The 18,574-nt window shown below is 39.5% G+C and overlaps 1 protein-coding gene across 2 annotated transcripts in view; it reads right to left on the reverse strand.

Annotated features, from left to right (window-relative positions):
• Positions 1 to 18,574, reverse strand: part of fam189a1 (family with sequence similarity 189 member A1) — a 90,127-nt gene that overhangs the window by 2,031 nt on the left and 69,522 nt on the right. The window contains exons 3-9 of one of the 2 annotated variants that reach the window (XM_031276575.2): positions 16,486 to 16,596; positions 14,642 to 14,773; positions 8,330 to 8,437; positions 5,758 to 5,918; positions 3,517 to 3,652; positions 1,269 to 1,347; positions 408 to 1,169 (exon numbers count right to left, since the gene is read on the reverse strand). In XM_031276575.2, the coding sequence (XP_031132435.1) occupies positions 408 to 1,169; positions 1,269 to 1,347; positions 3,517 to 3,652; positions 5,758 to 5,918; positions 8,330 to 8,437; positions 14,642 to 14,773; positions 16,486 to 16,596 (1,489 nt within the window). Of the gene's footprint in view, positions 1 to 407; positions 1,170 to 1,268; positions 1,348 to 3,516; positions 3,653 to 5,757; positions 5,919 to 8,329; positions 8,438 to 14,641; positions 14,807 to 16,485; positions 16,597 to 18,574 lie in introns of both variants that reach the window. The other variant, XM_031276573.2, reaches the window with a different exon arrangement.

Consider the following 18,574-nt stretch of genomic DNA (forward strand, 5'->3'; position numbering starts at 1 on the left):
CATTGCTTACAGACAATGAAAGGCTTTAGGGCTGCCACTAATGATTAGTTTCATTATCAATGAATCTGCTGATTATTTTTTTCCTATAAATTCATTGTTTAGTCCATAAACTGTCAAGTTCTCAGAGTCCAAGGTGATGTCTTCAAATGTCTTGTTTTGTCCACTCAACAGTCAAAAACCCAGTGATATTCAGTTTACAATGATATAAAACACACACACACACACTGCTCACATTAGAGGATCTGGAACCAAAGAATGTTTGGATATTTTTGCACAAAATATGACTCAAGAATGATGGATTAGTTGGCTAATCATTTAAGCTCTAAAAGGCTGATTACTCTTGTCATATTTAGATGGAGTATTTAAGCTGTAGTATAAGTTATGTGTGACATTCTTGCTGCACTCACTTCCTGTTGTAGAGGAGCAGGAGATGGGGTCACTGGTGGAACGGACTATGCGTGCCAGTTTTCGGTACCTCCTGGCTGCTCGGAGCACCCGGGGCCTCTCTGAGGGCGAGTTACCGCTTTGGGCTGAGGTAGAGGGCGGTTGCGATGTGGAGGAGGGTGACCAAACACTGAAACACAGCCTGGGGCCGCGTGGCCTGCTAGGAGGAGAAGGGGAAGGAGAAGGAGCCATAGGGCTGATGCCTGAAGTTCCACCAGAGGAGGCCACAGAGGTGGGGGAGCAGGGCTGAGGTGGCGGGGGGAGAGTGACAGGCAGTGTGAGCTTCCGGCTCATCATTCGTGCCTTAATGAGGGAGTGTGTTGATGCTTTAGGCTCCTCTGGTAAATGTTTGGCTGATGCAAGCTCGTCATATATGTGATTTGCAGCTCTGAGTTCCTCACATGGATGTGTGTTGTCCGTGGAATCCTCCAGATTGCTAAAGTTTTCTGAGGACCAGTCTGGAGAGCGCTCCAGAGACTCCTGGGTGTGTGACGACTCACTGTAACCTGTATCACTGGGGCGGGCATCAGTGTTAGGCAGGCCACGATGGCCACGTGTACAAAGTTCCAGGCTGGGGCAGCTTCCATCGATGGGGGCAGTGTGGGGCATGCCATAGGGAGAGGAGTCAGAGCCCTGGACCTCCAGGGAGCACAAGTCCTCTGAGGAACAAGTCTGGTCCGGATCAGCCACCTCCGACACCATCAGTGACGCACTGTCCACTGAGGCTGAGAACATGGGGAAAAAGTATCATCACCATGACTACTAATAGATAAAGACAATTGACAATCCTCTGCAATGTTCACTGCAGTCTTAGCTGTCTTTACCCTGAGTGCTGAGTCTTGCAGTCGTGTTTCTTTCACACAGACTGGATTCAGTGGCCTGCTGCTCTATGCTGGTGGTGACCTGTGAAGAGGAAATTATTAGTGGAGATGGACAACATACCAGCACTCTTTGCATAAAATGAATTGAGTGGATAAAGAAAATGCTGGATATTTTGTATGTACTGTATGTATTGCATAAAAGCAGCTGTGTATCACCTAACCGTCAACACCACAGTTGGTCTGTAGAGGGCTCTATGAGACCACAACACTAACAGAAAAAAAATTCTCACTCTAGAGGAAACTACTGTATAATTTAGAGTTGAATAAGAAGCTTCAATAAGATGTACTCATGTGCTTTTAAAGGTACAGTATATAATACATATACGTTTATATAACATTACAACATGCAGGGTCTTTAGCCTAAAATCATCAGCTGAGTTTCTTCTGCCCAATGACTGTTCTCGCATACAATCAATTGATCACTGCCCGCTTCCATTAGTTATTCACAGCAACCCCTGCTAATCTATTGCAGGTGAGGAAACCCTTTGCTGATTCCTACTTGAAGGACACTGTGAAGATAAGCATGGATTAAACATGTATAATGGAAATAGAAAATTGAAAGCCTCAGCTGTAAAAGTATGTTGCTAATATAATGGAAGATAAAAGGATTTGCTGACATTAGACCGTTATTTTTAGCTGTGAACAATAAGAAGCAGTGAAGCCTCAGCCTGAAAAAAGCTGTGATCAGTTCAACAAGGGAGACCGCCTCAGTAAATCTGAAACAGCAGATAAATACTCGGATGAAACTGACAGACAACATTTTAAAATGCAGACACAAGATTAACACAGTAGCAGGCCAGCCATTAGGAATTTTGGACATTTTTTCTCTCCAAGTTGGGCCCCTCATCCATTCCCACTCCAGCACCATAGACCTTTGCATTGCCCGATCCTGGGCCTTGGGCCTTGGGCCAGGGCCATCTCTGTACCCTTTGACCTAGGTGGGCCTGCACAGTAGCAATAACATTTTGATACAGTAAAGAAAAAAGCCATTTCAAGAAAAACATCTGACAAGTTGGTCGAGTTGGTTAATTACCTTTTATATTAAGACCCTCTCTCTCTCTCTCTCTCTCTCTCTCTCTCTCTCTCTCTCTCTCTCTCTCTCTGTCACCCTCTTTACTATCAAATAATGGCCAAATGCCAAAAGTTACATTTAAAATAATGGTTTTAGGGGATGATAATGTTGGTCCATCAGTTGGTCCATCACCTTTGGTCCAGATGGAAATATCTCAACCACTACTGGATAGATTGCCATGACATTTTGTGCAGACAATCATGGTCCCCAGAGGATAAATCCTAATGACATATATCACCTGACTTTTCCTCTAGCACCACTATAAAGTTGACATTAAGGTTTTGAGTGAAGTGTCTCAAAAACTATTGTTATTATCATGAAATATGGTATGTTACCCTAGGGGATGATTTGTAATCACTTTGGTGATCCTCTGACTTTTCATCTAGTGCCATCATCAGGTCAAATTTCCCCAGGATTTTGAAGCTACTGTTATACAATAGTTGCTCTCCAAATGTCTTAGAATGTGCAAATTTAGGTCAGGGGAATAATAACTAAATGTGGACCTCTATAATGCTAAAATCCTGGATACAGTCCTGTTTTCTTACTTTTTAACATAATCTCACTTTACTTCTGCTTAACTTTTTATTTCTTGCAATGTAGCTATGTTACTTTATACACTTATCGACTATCTTTTTTTCTTACTCTTTTTTTTTTACCTTGACTGTGAGCAACTGCAACTAACAATTTCCCTGCTTTGGTTTATGGCCAAACACCTGCAAAACTAATGACATCCCCAGAAGCCTCAGCTGTACTTTGTGTTTACTGCTAATTAGCTAATCTTAGCATGCTAACACAATTAACTAAGATGGTGAACATGGTAAACATATCTGCTAAACATCAGCATGTTAGCATTGTCATTGTGAGCATGTTATATCATGCTGATGTTAGCATTTAGCTCAAAACATTGATGTGCCAAACAGTACAGTCTCACAGAGCTGCTAGAATGTCTGTAGACTCTTAGTATTGTTACTCCTACTGCATATATGTAAAATGTATTAATGTTTTAGATTAAAGAAGGTAATTGACCTTGGCCTGGTCCCTTTGAAACAAAGAAATTAATGTACAGTTAAGTCCAAGACGACATGGAGACAGTGTTGTTTAAGGGCCAATTGTTCTCACCTGGCTGGCAGGGGTCTGGCCCACAACAGACTCATATGGAGGTGGCAGGTCAGTTGGGTACAGTGTCCCTGGGCTGTTGATGGGCACACCATAGATGGCACTGAAGGGAGAATGGGGAAAATCCAGGTGCAGGCCTCTGTCGGGGGCATGACATCAGAGTTTCAATCAAACAGTAAACAAAAAAATCAAATTCCTATCTCGAATAACTGGAATACAAAGATTGGCGAGTTCTCTGAGCCAGTCACACAGTGAAAAATGTTTAAGAAACTGACACAGCAAGTCTGAATCCATCCTATCAAAATATATTATTGTAATATTGTCTAATAAAAACATTAAGAAAGAAAGGATGAAAAATATCCTCGTCCCCAACACTCCAATCCAAACTATACATATGGGTATAGTATTATTCTATGTGCACCACCACTGTTTCATGTGGTGCCAATTAAGAATAAGCAGCCATGCGTGCAGTCATATCTTTTAATTACAACCCCGTTCTCCTCTAAAGTGGCGGAGCATGAAATACAACCTGAGAGTTTCCACTAATCATCCGAGGCATGATGATGTCATGACACATCCCTGGCCCTGGGCAGGGACACCATAAATGCTTCCTCTGCCTTGTTTATATTTATGGCATAATTGACAAACAGATGTGGCTTCCTGCCAAATGGCTACAGAAGCAGCACTCTCTCTGGCAAGACTGAGAAAATGGAGAGAATGATGAGGGAGAGGTCCACCGATCTTTTACAACAGCTTAGCATAACATATGTCACCACTGCTTAATGGAGGGAATGCTCTGAGCTGACCATGGATGATAATACCACATGTGCTGGTCACAGTCAGACACATGCCACAGCTGCTTAATATGATGGATTTGGATTTGTCTTTGGCATCTCATAAAAGATTCTGGCGTGGTCTACATGAAATAAAAAGCAGTTTTTATTTGACAAAACTGCTTAACTGACAGTTACTGTACCAAACCAACAAAAATATATAATAGACTTCATTCTCTGAGCTCCTCCCAAAGTAAATGTCTTCTATCCTTTTTTTGTTGTGTGTCCTAGGGGACTTTGAGCCCCCCAAAACTTTCCCTTCAGTACCTGACCTATCAGATCTAGAATACATTTTTTGATTAACGTTGCACTCATTGCTGCTCCTTTTTCCAATTATGACCACTTTTACATCACGTATGGATCTCAAATATCTGATTTATATCAGGTGTCTGTGGAGGAGCAGGTAGGAATGTACAGCTATAGGCTACAAAAAAATGAATCCTGGAGAATCTTAAATATACAGTATGTGTGCTAGTATGTGGGGAGGGAGGGGGCACTGAGTCAGGTACAGTAACCTGAACTACTGATCACTTGCAGTAACCAGCAGAATTCTAGTTTCAATAAATATTGCAGAACCTTTTGAGATGGGTCTCTGCAATGCAACATCGGATTTTTCAATAAATTCTTAAAATCAATTTAATAAAAACAAAATCCCAGAAAGAATGCCCAATGTATTTTGGAGAACATGCAGCGCCTTGATACCAAATTTCAATTGCTTTCATCTGGGAGCTTTATGGTGCCTTATAGGCAAAAGGAAAAAAAAAAAAAAAAAAATCTATATATATATATATATATATATATATATATATATATATATATATATATATATATATATATATATATTTTTTATTTTTTTTATTTTATTTAAACATTGATTTCTACTGCAATCAGTAACTTATACTCACTGCAAACAACCTGTAGTTAGGGTTTCACTTGATATAACAAATATTAGGATTTTCTGGATTGCCCTGCACTTTGCATATCATTGATAGTTGTTTGAATCTGATGTCACAAATGTTTTATAGGATGTCATTAATGTGTCAATTTCCACCTTGTTGGACAAAACAGCTGCATTGTATTGTTTTGTATTGTAATAAACAGCAACAACCAGAGTTTTCCACTAAGTAGACTAAATTAAATGATACAGTGTCAATTGTCATTGAAAATTTAACAAAAAAATACGGAATTGGCCAAAGTATTTGGGCTACAAGGCATTTATTACAAGTAGAATATTGTGTATAATTACAGTGTCTTGTAAATTTTGTTAGCAAATTAAAATTTGTATTGTGTATTCCCTTAAAGTATCCACATATCCCACAAGATACATCGGTACCAGAGTTTGGGGAGCACTGAGCACTTTGTGTTAGAGAAGAGAAGATGTGATGCTGATGAGTAGTATTCTGCCTCTCACCTCTGTCCATCCATTGAGGGGGTGCAGGTGTACTCCGGGGGGTAGTATGGTGGTGGTGGAATGGGAGGAATAAACTCATCAAAATCCAGTGTTTGATGGAGGATGGTTCCATGGGGGGTCATACAGTCAGCATTTAGAGCTCGCGCCCTGTGAGGCATGAACTGAAACACAAAATAACAACAACCATTATCAGGCTTTTCTTACATATGGTGCCGAGTTATTAGTTGTTTATTCATTATTTTAGACCATAATGTATCCATGCATGGCTGAACAAATTTTCACAACACCTGTCTGCTCTCTGCTGTTACTTCAAGCAGTTATTCCCATCTCTGGTTGTTGGTCACTGAACAAGTTTCACTACAGCTTGAGTCAAGTGCCTTGCTCAGGGGCACCTCAACAGCAGCTCTGATAGCGCTGCTCATTTATTTTCCTCATTCAAAGGTTTCTAAGTGGTACAACTTTCCAGTCACAGCCAGCCTGGTTTTCTAATCTCCAGGCTGCCACTGTTGCTATTGACTTGGCTACATTTACTGAGCTAAATAAAAGGTTAACACCTCTTGTGTAAATTGGAAAACAAAGCCACTCTTGGAAACTCTGCGAGACTGTTGGAGATAAGACACAATGCGGTTGTTCTTTATCTTTGACTTATTCTGCTGTTTGATTTGTCGTATTCTATTTTAGCTTGTTTTCACCTTCTATTCTATTTTAGCTTCTTTTCACCTTCTATTCTATTTTGTTTTACTCGTTTATTTTTATATATTGCCTCATGTTTCTTTTATATTTTTTCTTAATGTCTCTCTGTCTTGTGTAAAGCATTTTGAATTGCCTTGATGTTGATAGGTGCTATACAAAAAAAACTTGCCTTGCCTTTTCTCTCTGTGAATCAATAGTCAGATGCCACCACATTCAGCCACTTCAATTTATAGAAGTTGTTCTGCTGGTGTGCATGTCTGCTTTGGTGTACTGTCATTTTTTACTTTCATACATTCATGTAGTGTACATACATAAAATAAAACAAACATGAACAATAACTGTGCCTAAATCATTGATCAATATCATTAATTAACAGATCTCCACAGGTCTAGACAGTAAGATGCTTTGAGAACAATGTGTCTACAGCTTTGATCATCTGAAATTGGGCCAATGAAGCAGGAACGACAGGGAATTAAGTCTTTATGTCATCGTGAGAATGATGTTTCAGTACCATTTTTAATTGCTGTATAATTTAAAAAACTTTGGATGTATTTATTTTTATCATCTGTCTGTCTCTTCTTAAATAGTCACAGATATAAAAGAGTAACAGCATTATATCTATGGTCCTGTCCCACGGATCTAAAAAGTATTCATCTATGTAGTTATAACTGTTTAAAACTGCTATTTCTTGCCAACTGTGGGCAGAAACAAGATATAAACACAACACAGACATATTATAATCACATTGTAAAGTTAATATGTACATATCCAGCAGACATGGAGTAACATTATCATTCACAGAGTCCTGTTTCTAAACACCAGGTGAAGGTAAGTCAATATTAATTCTCCTTTTAGCTCTGTTTTGGTCTCCACCAACTCCTGAGGGAAATATCTGGCTCTTTAACAGCTAAATGCTCCACTATATTCACCAGCTGGTCACTAACTTTGTCTGTCTGCTGTTTTGTGCTGGGCAGGTACTCATATAACAATAGGTTTGTCAGATATTTCTTTATGTCAACAGCTACCGTCTGAGGCTAGATTTAAGATTTAAAAAAGCACCATAGAGCTGAGAGGAACTGCAGATTCTGTGGATAATTCTCTACAACTTCATCACCATGAGCAGGTCTGATTTGAATATGGGTTTTTATGGTCTAGTGACTCACATGGAGATGAAACTAATGTAACGTCTGTTTGCTGTACTCTGAGTTATACTTAATTTATTTTACTAGCTAAGTAAACAACATTGTTTGCATGTATAATAATGTGTAAATGTGTAAAAGGTTCTTGAATCAAATATTATTGCGAAGCTATTTGTGGTATCCAGTTGGAAGTGTTGCTCTACATTTCCAGTTGCTGATGTGTTTAGAGCCATGAAATAACTTTTGTTGTTGTGAAAAAACAAAGGGAGCTTGGCCATGCTAATTTCCCTCGTGACTGAAAGCATTTGGCTGTTGGTGATATTTTCATTGTTCCACATAAAATGACAAAAGAGGGTCACAGTGAGGACGGTGTACCTTTGAGGAAAAGAATCCAGTGAGATGTTAAACAGTTATCTTCAAATCCAACATGTTTTTTTTGCGATGCAGGAGGACACTGAGAGAGGTCCTGTGACAATTGACCTTCACTTTGTGTTTTTACATTCACTTTAGAATTTAGTTTACCAAACAGCAGGATGATTCAACATGATTCAAAAACTCAAACATTACTCTCCACTATCTTAAAGGGAGGAAAAGGTTGGCACATCATTCCTGAGCTGTGTGTGATTATCTAACCTGATGATATTGATCTTCAGACTAAAAAAATATTTGGATTTTGGCAGGGGGGTCACTGAAAAGAAAATGAAGTCAGCCATTGTTGTCTGTGCTTCCATCACACTCACCATCTGAAGCACATCAGTCGAGACCATCTGCATACAGCACATGGCAGTTGCTAGAGCACACACAATGGTGGAGATGACGTTAAGGGCACATACGCTGAACAGCAACTCCTAAAGGAGAGGGGGAGGGAGAGGAGGAGACTGTTAGAGGAACAAAAGGAGAGGAGGACGAAAAATAAGAGAAATGACAAGGGTGTAGGAAAGAAGGGGAGGAAGAGAAGACAGTTAACATTATAGAAACAGCACTTACATTAACATTAAAGATGTGTAATATGAGAACAAAAAGAGGCGAATGTGGAAAAAAAATGAGAAGACACAGATAGGACAGAAGGTGACACAAACAGCGTTGACGTCACCAGTAAAGTAACCAAGTTTAGAAAAGCACAGCAGGGTAGCACTGCAGTGGGAGAACACTGCTACAAACATCCAGTTTTAAATAAATAAAATGTAAAAGGTTAAAGACTGATAAAAAGAATTAGAATGTCTGCGTACATGGAGGCCTAGCAAACAAATTCAATAACAGGAAAAACAACCTCATACACACCCGAGGTTAAGCACGAGCATATACATAAACACATTTACACTCAATGCCAATGCAGTGAAAAGCAAGGGGACACAAGTATTGAATCTGTCAGCAGAAATAAATGTGCATGCTGGTGAAATACTAGCCCAGCACCCTGAATCAGAGAAAAGACTTCTGGCTGCAGTCCCATTAGGCTGCCGTTTGTGCTATTTTTCTAAAATGTAGAAAATAATCATTCTAAAGTGGCTCCGTTTTTAAAACCATAATGAGTTCTGTACATCCTAACAAATGAACCTATAATGATATATAATAACTGCACTGTATAAATTAATTTACTGAAGAAGAGAACAGGAACAGTAATAGCACCTGCATGGTAATTGGCTCTGAGAATAGCAACTGTCTAGCATAGAGCATGTTGAGAGGAGAGAGGATGATAGCAGCTTACAGTATATTGCTGCTTCAAAATGAGAAAAAGTATATGTCATTTATATATGTGTAGGTCTAGGTGAGCTGCATGTTTGATTCAATTACAAACTATATGCTTCTATATAAGGTTTTCATGGTTCATCTGTCACAATAAACTCACGTACACAATCACTATAACACTTCTATCAGGATTATTATTATTAAACAGTGTAAGACTGTGAACAGATGAGAGGGAGGAGGAGAGAAGGCAGAAAAGGTGTGAATATATGGCAGAGATTTTGACTATGGATGCTTTAATTCAAATATCTCAAAACAAGGGGAAGTAAAACAAATTATCCAGCTCACACATCTACAACCCCAACCTATACTGTACATCCACACAGGAGAACAAAAACACAATGATATCAGCATTCACAAGTACATTCAACATGGCAAATATTGAACATAGCTGCCCCAAAATGTATATGAATATGACAATTTAATTCCTTAAAGACAAGGACAGGAGAGACTTTTAGCACTGGGATGAAAACCTCACAACACCTTTTCTATTTGTTACGGACACAAGGTCATAAATGAAGCTCCACAGTTACCACACAGTGTTTTCCAGCCTGTCACTCAGATTATTACAAAACTCCACTTGTATTAGGCTGTTGATAATCTGCAGAGAGGACAGCCGTCTCCCCCACTCAGGTACCTTCACTTTTTAAAGGAGGAGCAGGCAGCAATTTTTTGCCAACCACGTCACATTATTCACTTTCATATCGTTTGAAGTTTGTGATATAAAATTAATCAGCTGGCAGCCCTGCAACTTATTCAAACATGTTTGATATCCAGGAACTAGTTGCCAAAGATCGAGTCTGTGTAAGATGGAAGTTAAAGCAGAGCTGATGCCAGTTGGAACCAGAGAAGTTCAAGTTGTGCAGTACCAACAATAACATACAACTAATACAGTTCCTTGGAAGCTAACCGTTTTGGAGCATGTTTTGTGTTGAAGAACTGAGCAGAAGTCTGTCTGACATTTGAAACATGAGACATCACAACCAGTCATTAGAGATTTTAACTGCTTTTAGCTTAGGAATAATTACAGTAGTTTACATAGTTAAAAGGGAGTAAAGAACTAACAAAGCTAAAACGTCCATGTGGTGCAGCGTTAAAGGTTAATATCACTGTTTTTACCCCATTTATGCCAAATTACGTTCACTTTACATTACAGCTAACCTTTTTCCAAAGTGTGTCATGGTGTCATGGCTGATTTTGTGTCTCAGATTGACATGAGGTGTGAAGACTGACATGAGTGAAGTGAAGATTCAACAATTTTACATATTAAATGTTGTTTTACAATTACAACATTACAGTGGCAGATTGTATAGCAGTCTGAGCCTTACAGGGGGCTTAATTGGGTTTTCACATCACTGATACTCAACTGTTGTCTCCTGAACCGTGAACATCTTGACCAAGCTGACACCAGCTACACACATGCCTCCACTAGCTGCTCCCTCTAACGTATGACAGGCTCTCGGTAGCAAAGGGCAGCCCCCTGCTTTTCTCCAGCCAACATGGAATTTCTGTTGATAGTCTCAGCTGACGTCCAAGCAGCTCTTTACAGCATCTGGCAGAAAACGCAGCACTTCCCTCAGAAAGCCCTGCAGCAGTTTCAGGGAGGCCAGTCCAGACTGTTAGCCAAGCCCTTCAGAGATTTTCTAATCTCCAATGACAGGAAGCAGCAGATGTTGTAGCTCTGTAATGCCACTTAATGCACGTGGTAAAGGAAAAGCTTTTCTCATACCTAGAGTCTTGACCCTTCACACAAGTTCATGTCAGACCTACAAATAGAACTGAATAGAGCTTCAGAGAACATCACAACAATTATAGAACATAAGAGATTCTGCCCTGTGGTCCAGGTGGACTGTCCTCCTAGATGAACAGGTCACCCGGTGACTTTGTAATCAAAAGAAAACTAGTGTTTCGTTATTGAAGGCTAAAGAGTTGAGAGTGAGACCCATCCCTTTTGACTCAGGTACACAGCTTAATCAGTCTTACAGGGCCCTGGCAGACCATCCAACCTTGCTGACAGACCAACAAAAGATACCAGCAAGACATTCTCACGTCTTTCACTGTGACTCTGACTAACGTCTCGACATTTGCTCAGAATACAAATTGAGAATATGTCTGAGAATATGGCCATCGTTTCCCGTGGAAGGATATCGTCAGTCTGTGGTCTTACTTTACTTGGAAGATGACGAGGCAGAGGAGAAAAAATAGCAGAAAATGCAATGAATGGGGGAAATCAATGATTCTTGAGGTTGAATGACCAGTAAGATAGTTTTCTCTCACAGATTCAACTAAATCAATAGCTGATTTGGGACAAGTAGAGTAATCTGTGCCAAACATTTGACAAAAACTAGTGTGTCTAGTCTGTATCTCTGTCGCACGGCAGTTCGTGAAATGGTCACGTTATTTAATCTATTGATTCGTGTACGCGGACACGTTTATCTCGTTTATTTCGTGGTGGTGAGCACATTTTTTAAACTAATGTATTTCAATGGGAAGCATCTTTCGTGATCACAGCACGACTACGGTAGCGAGTAGTATGAAAAGCCGAAAATCCGCGTAAGGAGGTTTGTTGGGGTGGTGGATAGGTCAAACAACACAGGACTTTCACCCCAGAGACTGGGGTTCGTGGCCCGCGTGTGGCGTTTCGTTTCCCCGTTGTTGTTTTCCTAAACCCAACCGTCCCTTTGTTGCCGTGCGTCCCCTGTTGTTGTCGCGCGTCGCACAGAGGCCGCGGATCGTTGTCTGCGTGTGGCGTTTCCTTTCCCCGTTCTTCTTTTCCTAAACACAACCGTCCCGTTGTTGTCGCGCGTCCCCCAGAGACTGCGGATTGTGTCCTGGCGTGTGACGTGTCCTTTCCCCGTTGTTCTTTTCCTAAACCCAACCTCCGTATAGATGCTTCCCATTACGTGCTGACCACCACGAAATAAACAAGATAATAGTGTTTGTGTACACGAATCAATAGATTAAAAATAACGTGACCATTTCACGAACTGCTGTGAGACCGTGTTGTTATTACAGTATATATGTAGTTTTCCCAAGTTGAACTGCGAGCATGTAGTAGGCTAAGACAAGAAATATTTATGACAGCTTTATCTGAGCTAATTTTTGATATGGTAATGCATCTGCCATACAGATGTGAGCCGGTGCATTACGGTGATTTCCCCTGTGATCACAATGCACATAATGACATAATAAAACCTGCCAGGCAAAGAAATGTAACACCTCTAGAAAAGTGTTTAACACGCCTGATCACGATAATATTTAACCTCTAGAAGATACTTTGCCTCAAGCCAAACAGGTGAGTGAGTTACACAGCAATGTTACACATCCGCCCCTTACAGGAAATCACAAATTATCTTAATACTCCTTCCCACTGATGATTTATGGCCCCAGGCAGTATAAGGAAAATAAAAACTGGATGGAAATGAAATGTGTGTGCAAAGAGTGAATGGCACATATTAGCAGCAGAGAAGAAAAAGCAAAACTTTTAAACAGAGAAAAACTAGTCCTGAGAAATTAAGGTTTAAGGTGGTTTAAAACTCAGTCTGTCTGCTGTGATAACTGACAGCGCCCTCTTAGACATAACTCAACACATCTGACTTCTTTGGCACTGAATAAAGGTTTACGGCACCAGTTCCCATATCTCTTTTAATGAGCTATGATAAAAATGACAAATGTGCTTGATCCTTCCTCTTTTCATAAGCATGCTTCATCCTACGAAGTCTTTTATTTGGTTATCAATGTTTTATAATCAATCAGGGTCATAAAAAGCATGGATTTGATTTTCGTTCTCCAATAAAGGCACAGTAGCACATACTGTACATCATTGCTGCAGACACTCTGTGTCAAGATAATCTACCGAGATCATGCACTCGCAAACTACAGCCAGCCCAGGCTGGATACACACTGCATACTAAGAGGTCTGCCTCTTGGGGAAAGACAAATGCTGTTGCCATTCTCCACTTCTTTCCCAATTAATCTGAGACTGAACGCTCTTGGTGTTTTGTATTTTACGTCATTTGGCTGTTCTCACATGGGATATGTTACCCAGTGAGAAAGGAAAATTGGAGAAATCAGTTTAGACATGATGATTTTAACAATTTAAAGGCAATTATTTTCAAATGACTACTGACTGTTACTCAAGTTAACGGTATCATTTTGATTAGAGACGTAACAAGACTAGAGTGGTAGAGTCTATAGCCATGTTAGCGGCTCTGTGAGGCTGTGCATATATCAGTGCTTTGAGCTAGATGCTAAAGTCAGCATGCTAATATTCTCACAATGACTATTCTAATGTTTAGCAGGTATAATGTTTACCTAGTTAATCATCCTCATTTAGTGTGTTAGCATGCTAACATTTGCTTATTGACACTGAACTTTTACTTACTGTATTACAACCTGTTGACATCTCTGTATATTTAGACTATATTTATGACTCATTACAAATACATTTACTACATTCCTGTTTACATTCAGTTTATTCATTTTGCAATTACTGTACACCTGTCTACCATAAATATATATTATTTTATTTTATATGTTATACTTTACCCCAATATTTTAATTCTTAGATTCTCTGCTTTTTTACTTGCATGATTTTATGCAAAATAATGAGCATTGTTGAAAGGGAGGCTGAGACTGAGATATAAGATTTTCATTGCCAATGACTGCTTCTCTGTAATTGTTGTGTATATGACAATATATAACTTGTAATTAAACACAAAGTAAAGCTGAGGCTAAAGGGGATGTCATGTTTTGCAGGTATTTAAAAAAAAAAAAAATCATATGATTAGATGCAATTTATCCTTAGGGGAACATGAATGTCTGAACCATATAGATATTTCAATAAAAAACACAAGTTAGCCTCATGGTGGTGCTAGCGGAAAAGGCAGGGGATCACTAAAAACAGTAGACTTTATCATCTGGGGACCATGAATGTCTGTACAATATTTCATGGCAGTCTATCCAACAGAAGTTGAGATATTTCAGTCCGAACCAAAGTGGTTGACTGACTGACTGACTGACATTGCCATCCCTAGAGCCGTGCTGCTTGGCTAAAAACAGAGAAACGTCTGCAGATAAAAATCAAGTGGCTTGAAGTTGGGCAAAATTGAATTTGTTTCCCACATCTAGACTTTCATCTCTGGATTGCAAAAAACAAATAAGTAAATAAATAAATAGATGAAATTTAATTTACCTGCAGTCTGAACACAGTCTAACTTATATAGAATATTTGTTACATATGAAAACTCATAAAAAATCATCAGCTCTCACCATCAGCACAATACAAACACATGCTGGCTTCGACCGACCTTGAGACGTAGGCGTATGGTGTTGCAGTCCCTCAGTGGATTCAGCTTCAGCGTCTCTCCCAGGTTGTTGCAGCTCGAACTCTGATGCTGCAGCTCGCAGCATACACACACTCCATCGCTATCAAACTTTAGCTGGGGGGGAGGAGGGAAGAAAACACATCCACACTCATGCATGCCCGCCACATACACATACACATACACACACACACACACACACACACACACACACACACACACACACACACACACACACACACACACACACACACACACACACACACACACACAAAAGCACATGCAAAAACACACGCACAGATCAGACCTGAGCTTGGTGTTCTGACGTATTGTTCTTAAATGTTCAGGATTACTCCTGACATGAACTAATTGTTAAGAGGCAAGTGAAAACAGTAAAAAATAATATAATACAATATTGTGATAGAGAAAAAGCAGCTTCACATGGCTAAAGTGTACAACAAAAGAAGAGAGTCTGTGAGACATGTACCCAGGGAGGGATGGAGGTAGAGCATACCTCTGCTATGTGTCCCAGATTGAGAGAAAGCAGGACGTGAACCCAACAAGTATGGGTTAATTACATTGGGGAGAGGAGATGAGGAACGTCGCATTTCAGTCACGACTGGGGAAGGGTCTCTCGGGAGCTACATAAAGTAAAGTTGGTCTACTCGACTGGTCCCACTTTTGTAAAGAGAAAAGCTGTTTCTAATGTGGAAGTGGTAGGGTTAGTGGGTGGGTGCTGGATGAATCACAAAGGGCTTCTTCAGTCACGAAAAAAGAAGAGACCCTGGCGCTATAAGTTCCGCTAAAAAATCTGCTTAGCATCTCATTATGAAAATGTGAAGACTGAGTGTTCTGTGTCCAACTGCTTCTGATCTCCAGCTGCAAGGAGGAAAAGCTTAATACACTTATTTTGAAGTGTGCTCTCCTGTTTTCCATGTAGTAACACTACCATTGGAAACGCCAGGGTGTAGAGAGCTGCTGGGTACCTCTTCTGATTTTTTTTTTTTTTTTTTTTAAATATTAAGCACCATTTAAAGGGGAATCTCACACAGGTGAGTTCTACTCAGCTTGTGAAAACAGTTGTATTTTATACTTTTGTGGCTGTGGAGGAGCTCTATCATATGAGAAAACAACCTAAATGATGTGGACTTTGGCTCGGTGACTATGAATCTTTAACAGAAAGCCTGTATTTCAAAATGGGGTTATGGAGTTTGCAATACAGGACTATTTACAAGGAAAAAGACCGTCTTGATGGATGATGTTAGTGATATGATGAATGCCATGTATTATTATTTTTAGAGTATGTTAGGCTACTCAGAAACACCATCAAGTGTCATGTCAGTGGTACCATACTTATTTTAGAACGCTTTTAATAAAAAATAATTACATACATATACATAATTTGAAAGTGTTTTGTTGTTGTGGATGGTTTTCAACATACAGCAACTATTTATATATGAATGGATATATAGGAGAGTACCAGTGTTCCAGGGATATAAGAATTATGTTGATGGGGCACTCTGAGCCTTAATAAAGGCACAAATATTCAAAAAATCTTCTGTGCAAATCTGCACCACCTAAAGTCAAGTCTGAGATACTGGTAGCACTGGAAAGTGTAAGTTGACCTGATTCCAACTATTATTGTATAATGTCTGTGTGTGTTATTACTGTATGTAAATGTAAATGTAAATGTATGTATATATATATATATATATATATATATATATATGCCAAGTCAGAGAGATATAGGACATGTTTTCAAGCCTAAAAAATTGAAAGGCAGATTAAATGACTGGAGAGTGAGTGGGTTAAGGTCCAGTTGGTCTCACCAGCTGACAGTCCTCCAAAGAGTTGACCAGCTGAGCGTTCTGGCAGGAGAGGATGGAGCCTGCCAGGTTGAGCATTACACACACAGCTGACAGCAGCATGAAGAATGTGATCTGTGACAGAGAAAGAAATGGAGAAAAAGGATAACATAACGTCAAAAATCATACTGCTTACTAACATTGATTCGACACTAACAACTTTCTGATATTGTGTTTGAAAGCAACTGTAATTCAAAAGGGCGCGGTGTACTTTGCCAATCACTCGTCACTTGAGGTGATTTCAACAGAGCACCAAAGAGGAAATCAGCACTAATGTCAGGAGAAATCAATAACCTGTTTCTCCTCAGACCTCCAGAGTCTGACAGTGAGAAAAAACATAATCACAGAGAAGCTATTCACCCATTGACATCATTTATTTGTTTCACACACATAAATGCAAATCACATTGAAGAAATAAATAAATACATAACAACATGTGAGGGTGTGGTAGAAACTTGTAATGGCTTATATAAAAAACCACACCCAAAGGACATAGCAAAGGTAAAATGTAGACATATAAAATCACCAGTACATTTTAAGTACCAGTGTTATATAGTTTCATGTTAAATAAGTTTAGAATTATATTGAAGAAGTAAAAAAGAAGACAAAATTGCAGAGAAACAGAAGTAATTGCCGTACTTTCAGTATAAACAACTGTTTCTAAGAGTGATCATTTTTTTTCTCCAAATCAAATGTTTTTGACAGCAGGGCATTTCTAAGTCTACTTTTGTACATAGATAATGACACAGAGGAATCCATTAAATTTACATTTTCATTCCACCAGATAACTCTGGTGGAATGAACCAGATAACTCTAAAAAAACTGACTACGGAATGTTTTATACAAAGTAAGATGAAGATTCTTAGCCCGTCTGGTTGGGTAATTATGGAAATGTGAAACATAGTAAACAGGCTTGTTGTCAGATGGAAATTCTCGACTCACAGCAAGCTTTCTCGACATCTGAAAGGTGTTGTAGGTAATGTCTTTCAGTCAGTACTAGACACAGACACACATACACTAACACCAGTCTCAACAGAGCTAATATTTCTCTATGCTCAAAGCTGATAGAGCTGGCAGTTTAGGTCTAATGTACTTTCACACCAAAGGCCTACTTGGTCCCTTTTCCTCGAGGTAAAGGCTTCTTTTTATTTCCTAGCTGACAGCCCCGTGGATGTCAAGCCCGTTAGCAGAATTATGGCTACCATTTCTGGCACTTCAAGTTACGGGTCAAGCGTAACAGAGAGAGTTTTAAAGCTGACAATAGACAAGCTCTCTGTTCAGGAAATTGGAAACCAGGCACCAGCATTTTGACTGACTCTATAACCCCTGGTTTTGTGGAAACATGATGACTGAGTTTCACAAGCTCATATGTGATGAATTTATTTACAAATCACAATAATAGCCTATTTTGCTTTTTACAAAGAAAAAACCCTGGAACAGTGTTGGTGGAAGACAGAAAGGGCACTAGCAGGAGGAGTTTGACTGCTATAAAGGTTCTTGAGAACACACACACAGATGGAGAGGAGGAGAGAGGCACCAGGGGCGGAGAAGGGAAGGAACTGGAGGTGGCATGTAATAAACAGATGGAGCGATACATTTAAGTGCTTTTCACTGTGGCAGAAAACATATTAATTTTGTGCCAACAATGTTTCTGTATCTTTGAGCCTAAATGCAAAAGCCTGAAGAATGTTTTTTGGTGCATGCACCCAGTGATCAGTAGACCTTTCTCACAGCAGACATTAAGAACAGGTGTTACTAATAGCATTAACGACAGCTCCATTCTATTTAAGTGTCCCAGTGAGAGGGGCAGTGAGCCAACGTGCACAATACCAGGACCCTAAAATCCAAGCAGCTAAATGGAACTCAGCTATCATTAATTTGATTATTTACACATGGTGCTTTTCCTACTGTGTAAGGTCAAAATGTCTTCCGTGAAAAAGGATGGGTGACACATTGAAACAAATTATTCAGAAATAGAGTTATCTGGCAAGATTTTACATAAAAGTCCCCCGTTTTCTTCAACTGAATCACAAAATGGGATTACAACAGAGAT

The sequence above is a fragment of the Sander lucioperca genome, chromosome 3, assembly GCF_008315115.2.
Source record: "Sander lucioperca isolate FBNREF2018 chromosome 3, SLUC_FBN_1.2, whole genome shotgun sequence".
NCBI lineage: Eukaryota > Metazoa > Chordata > Actinopteri > Perciformes > Percidae > Sander > Sander lucioperca.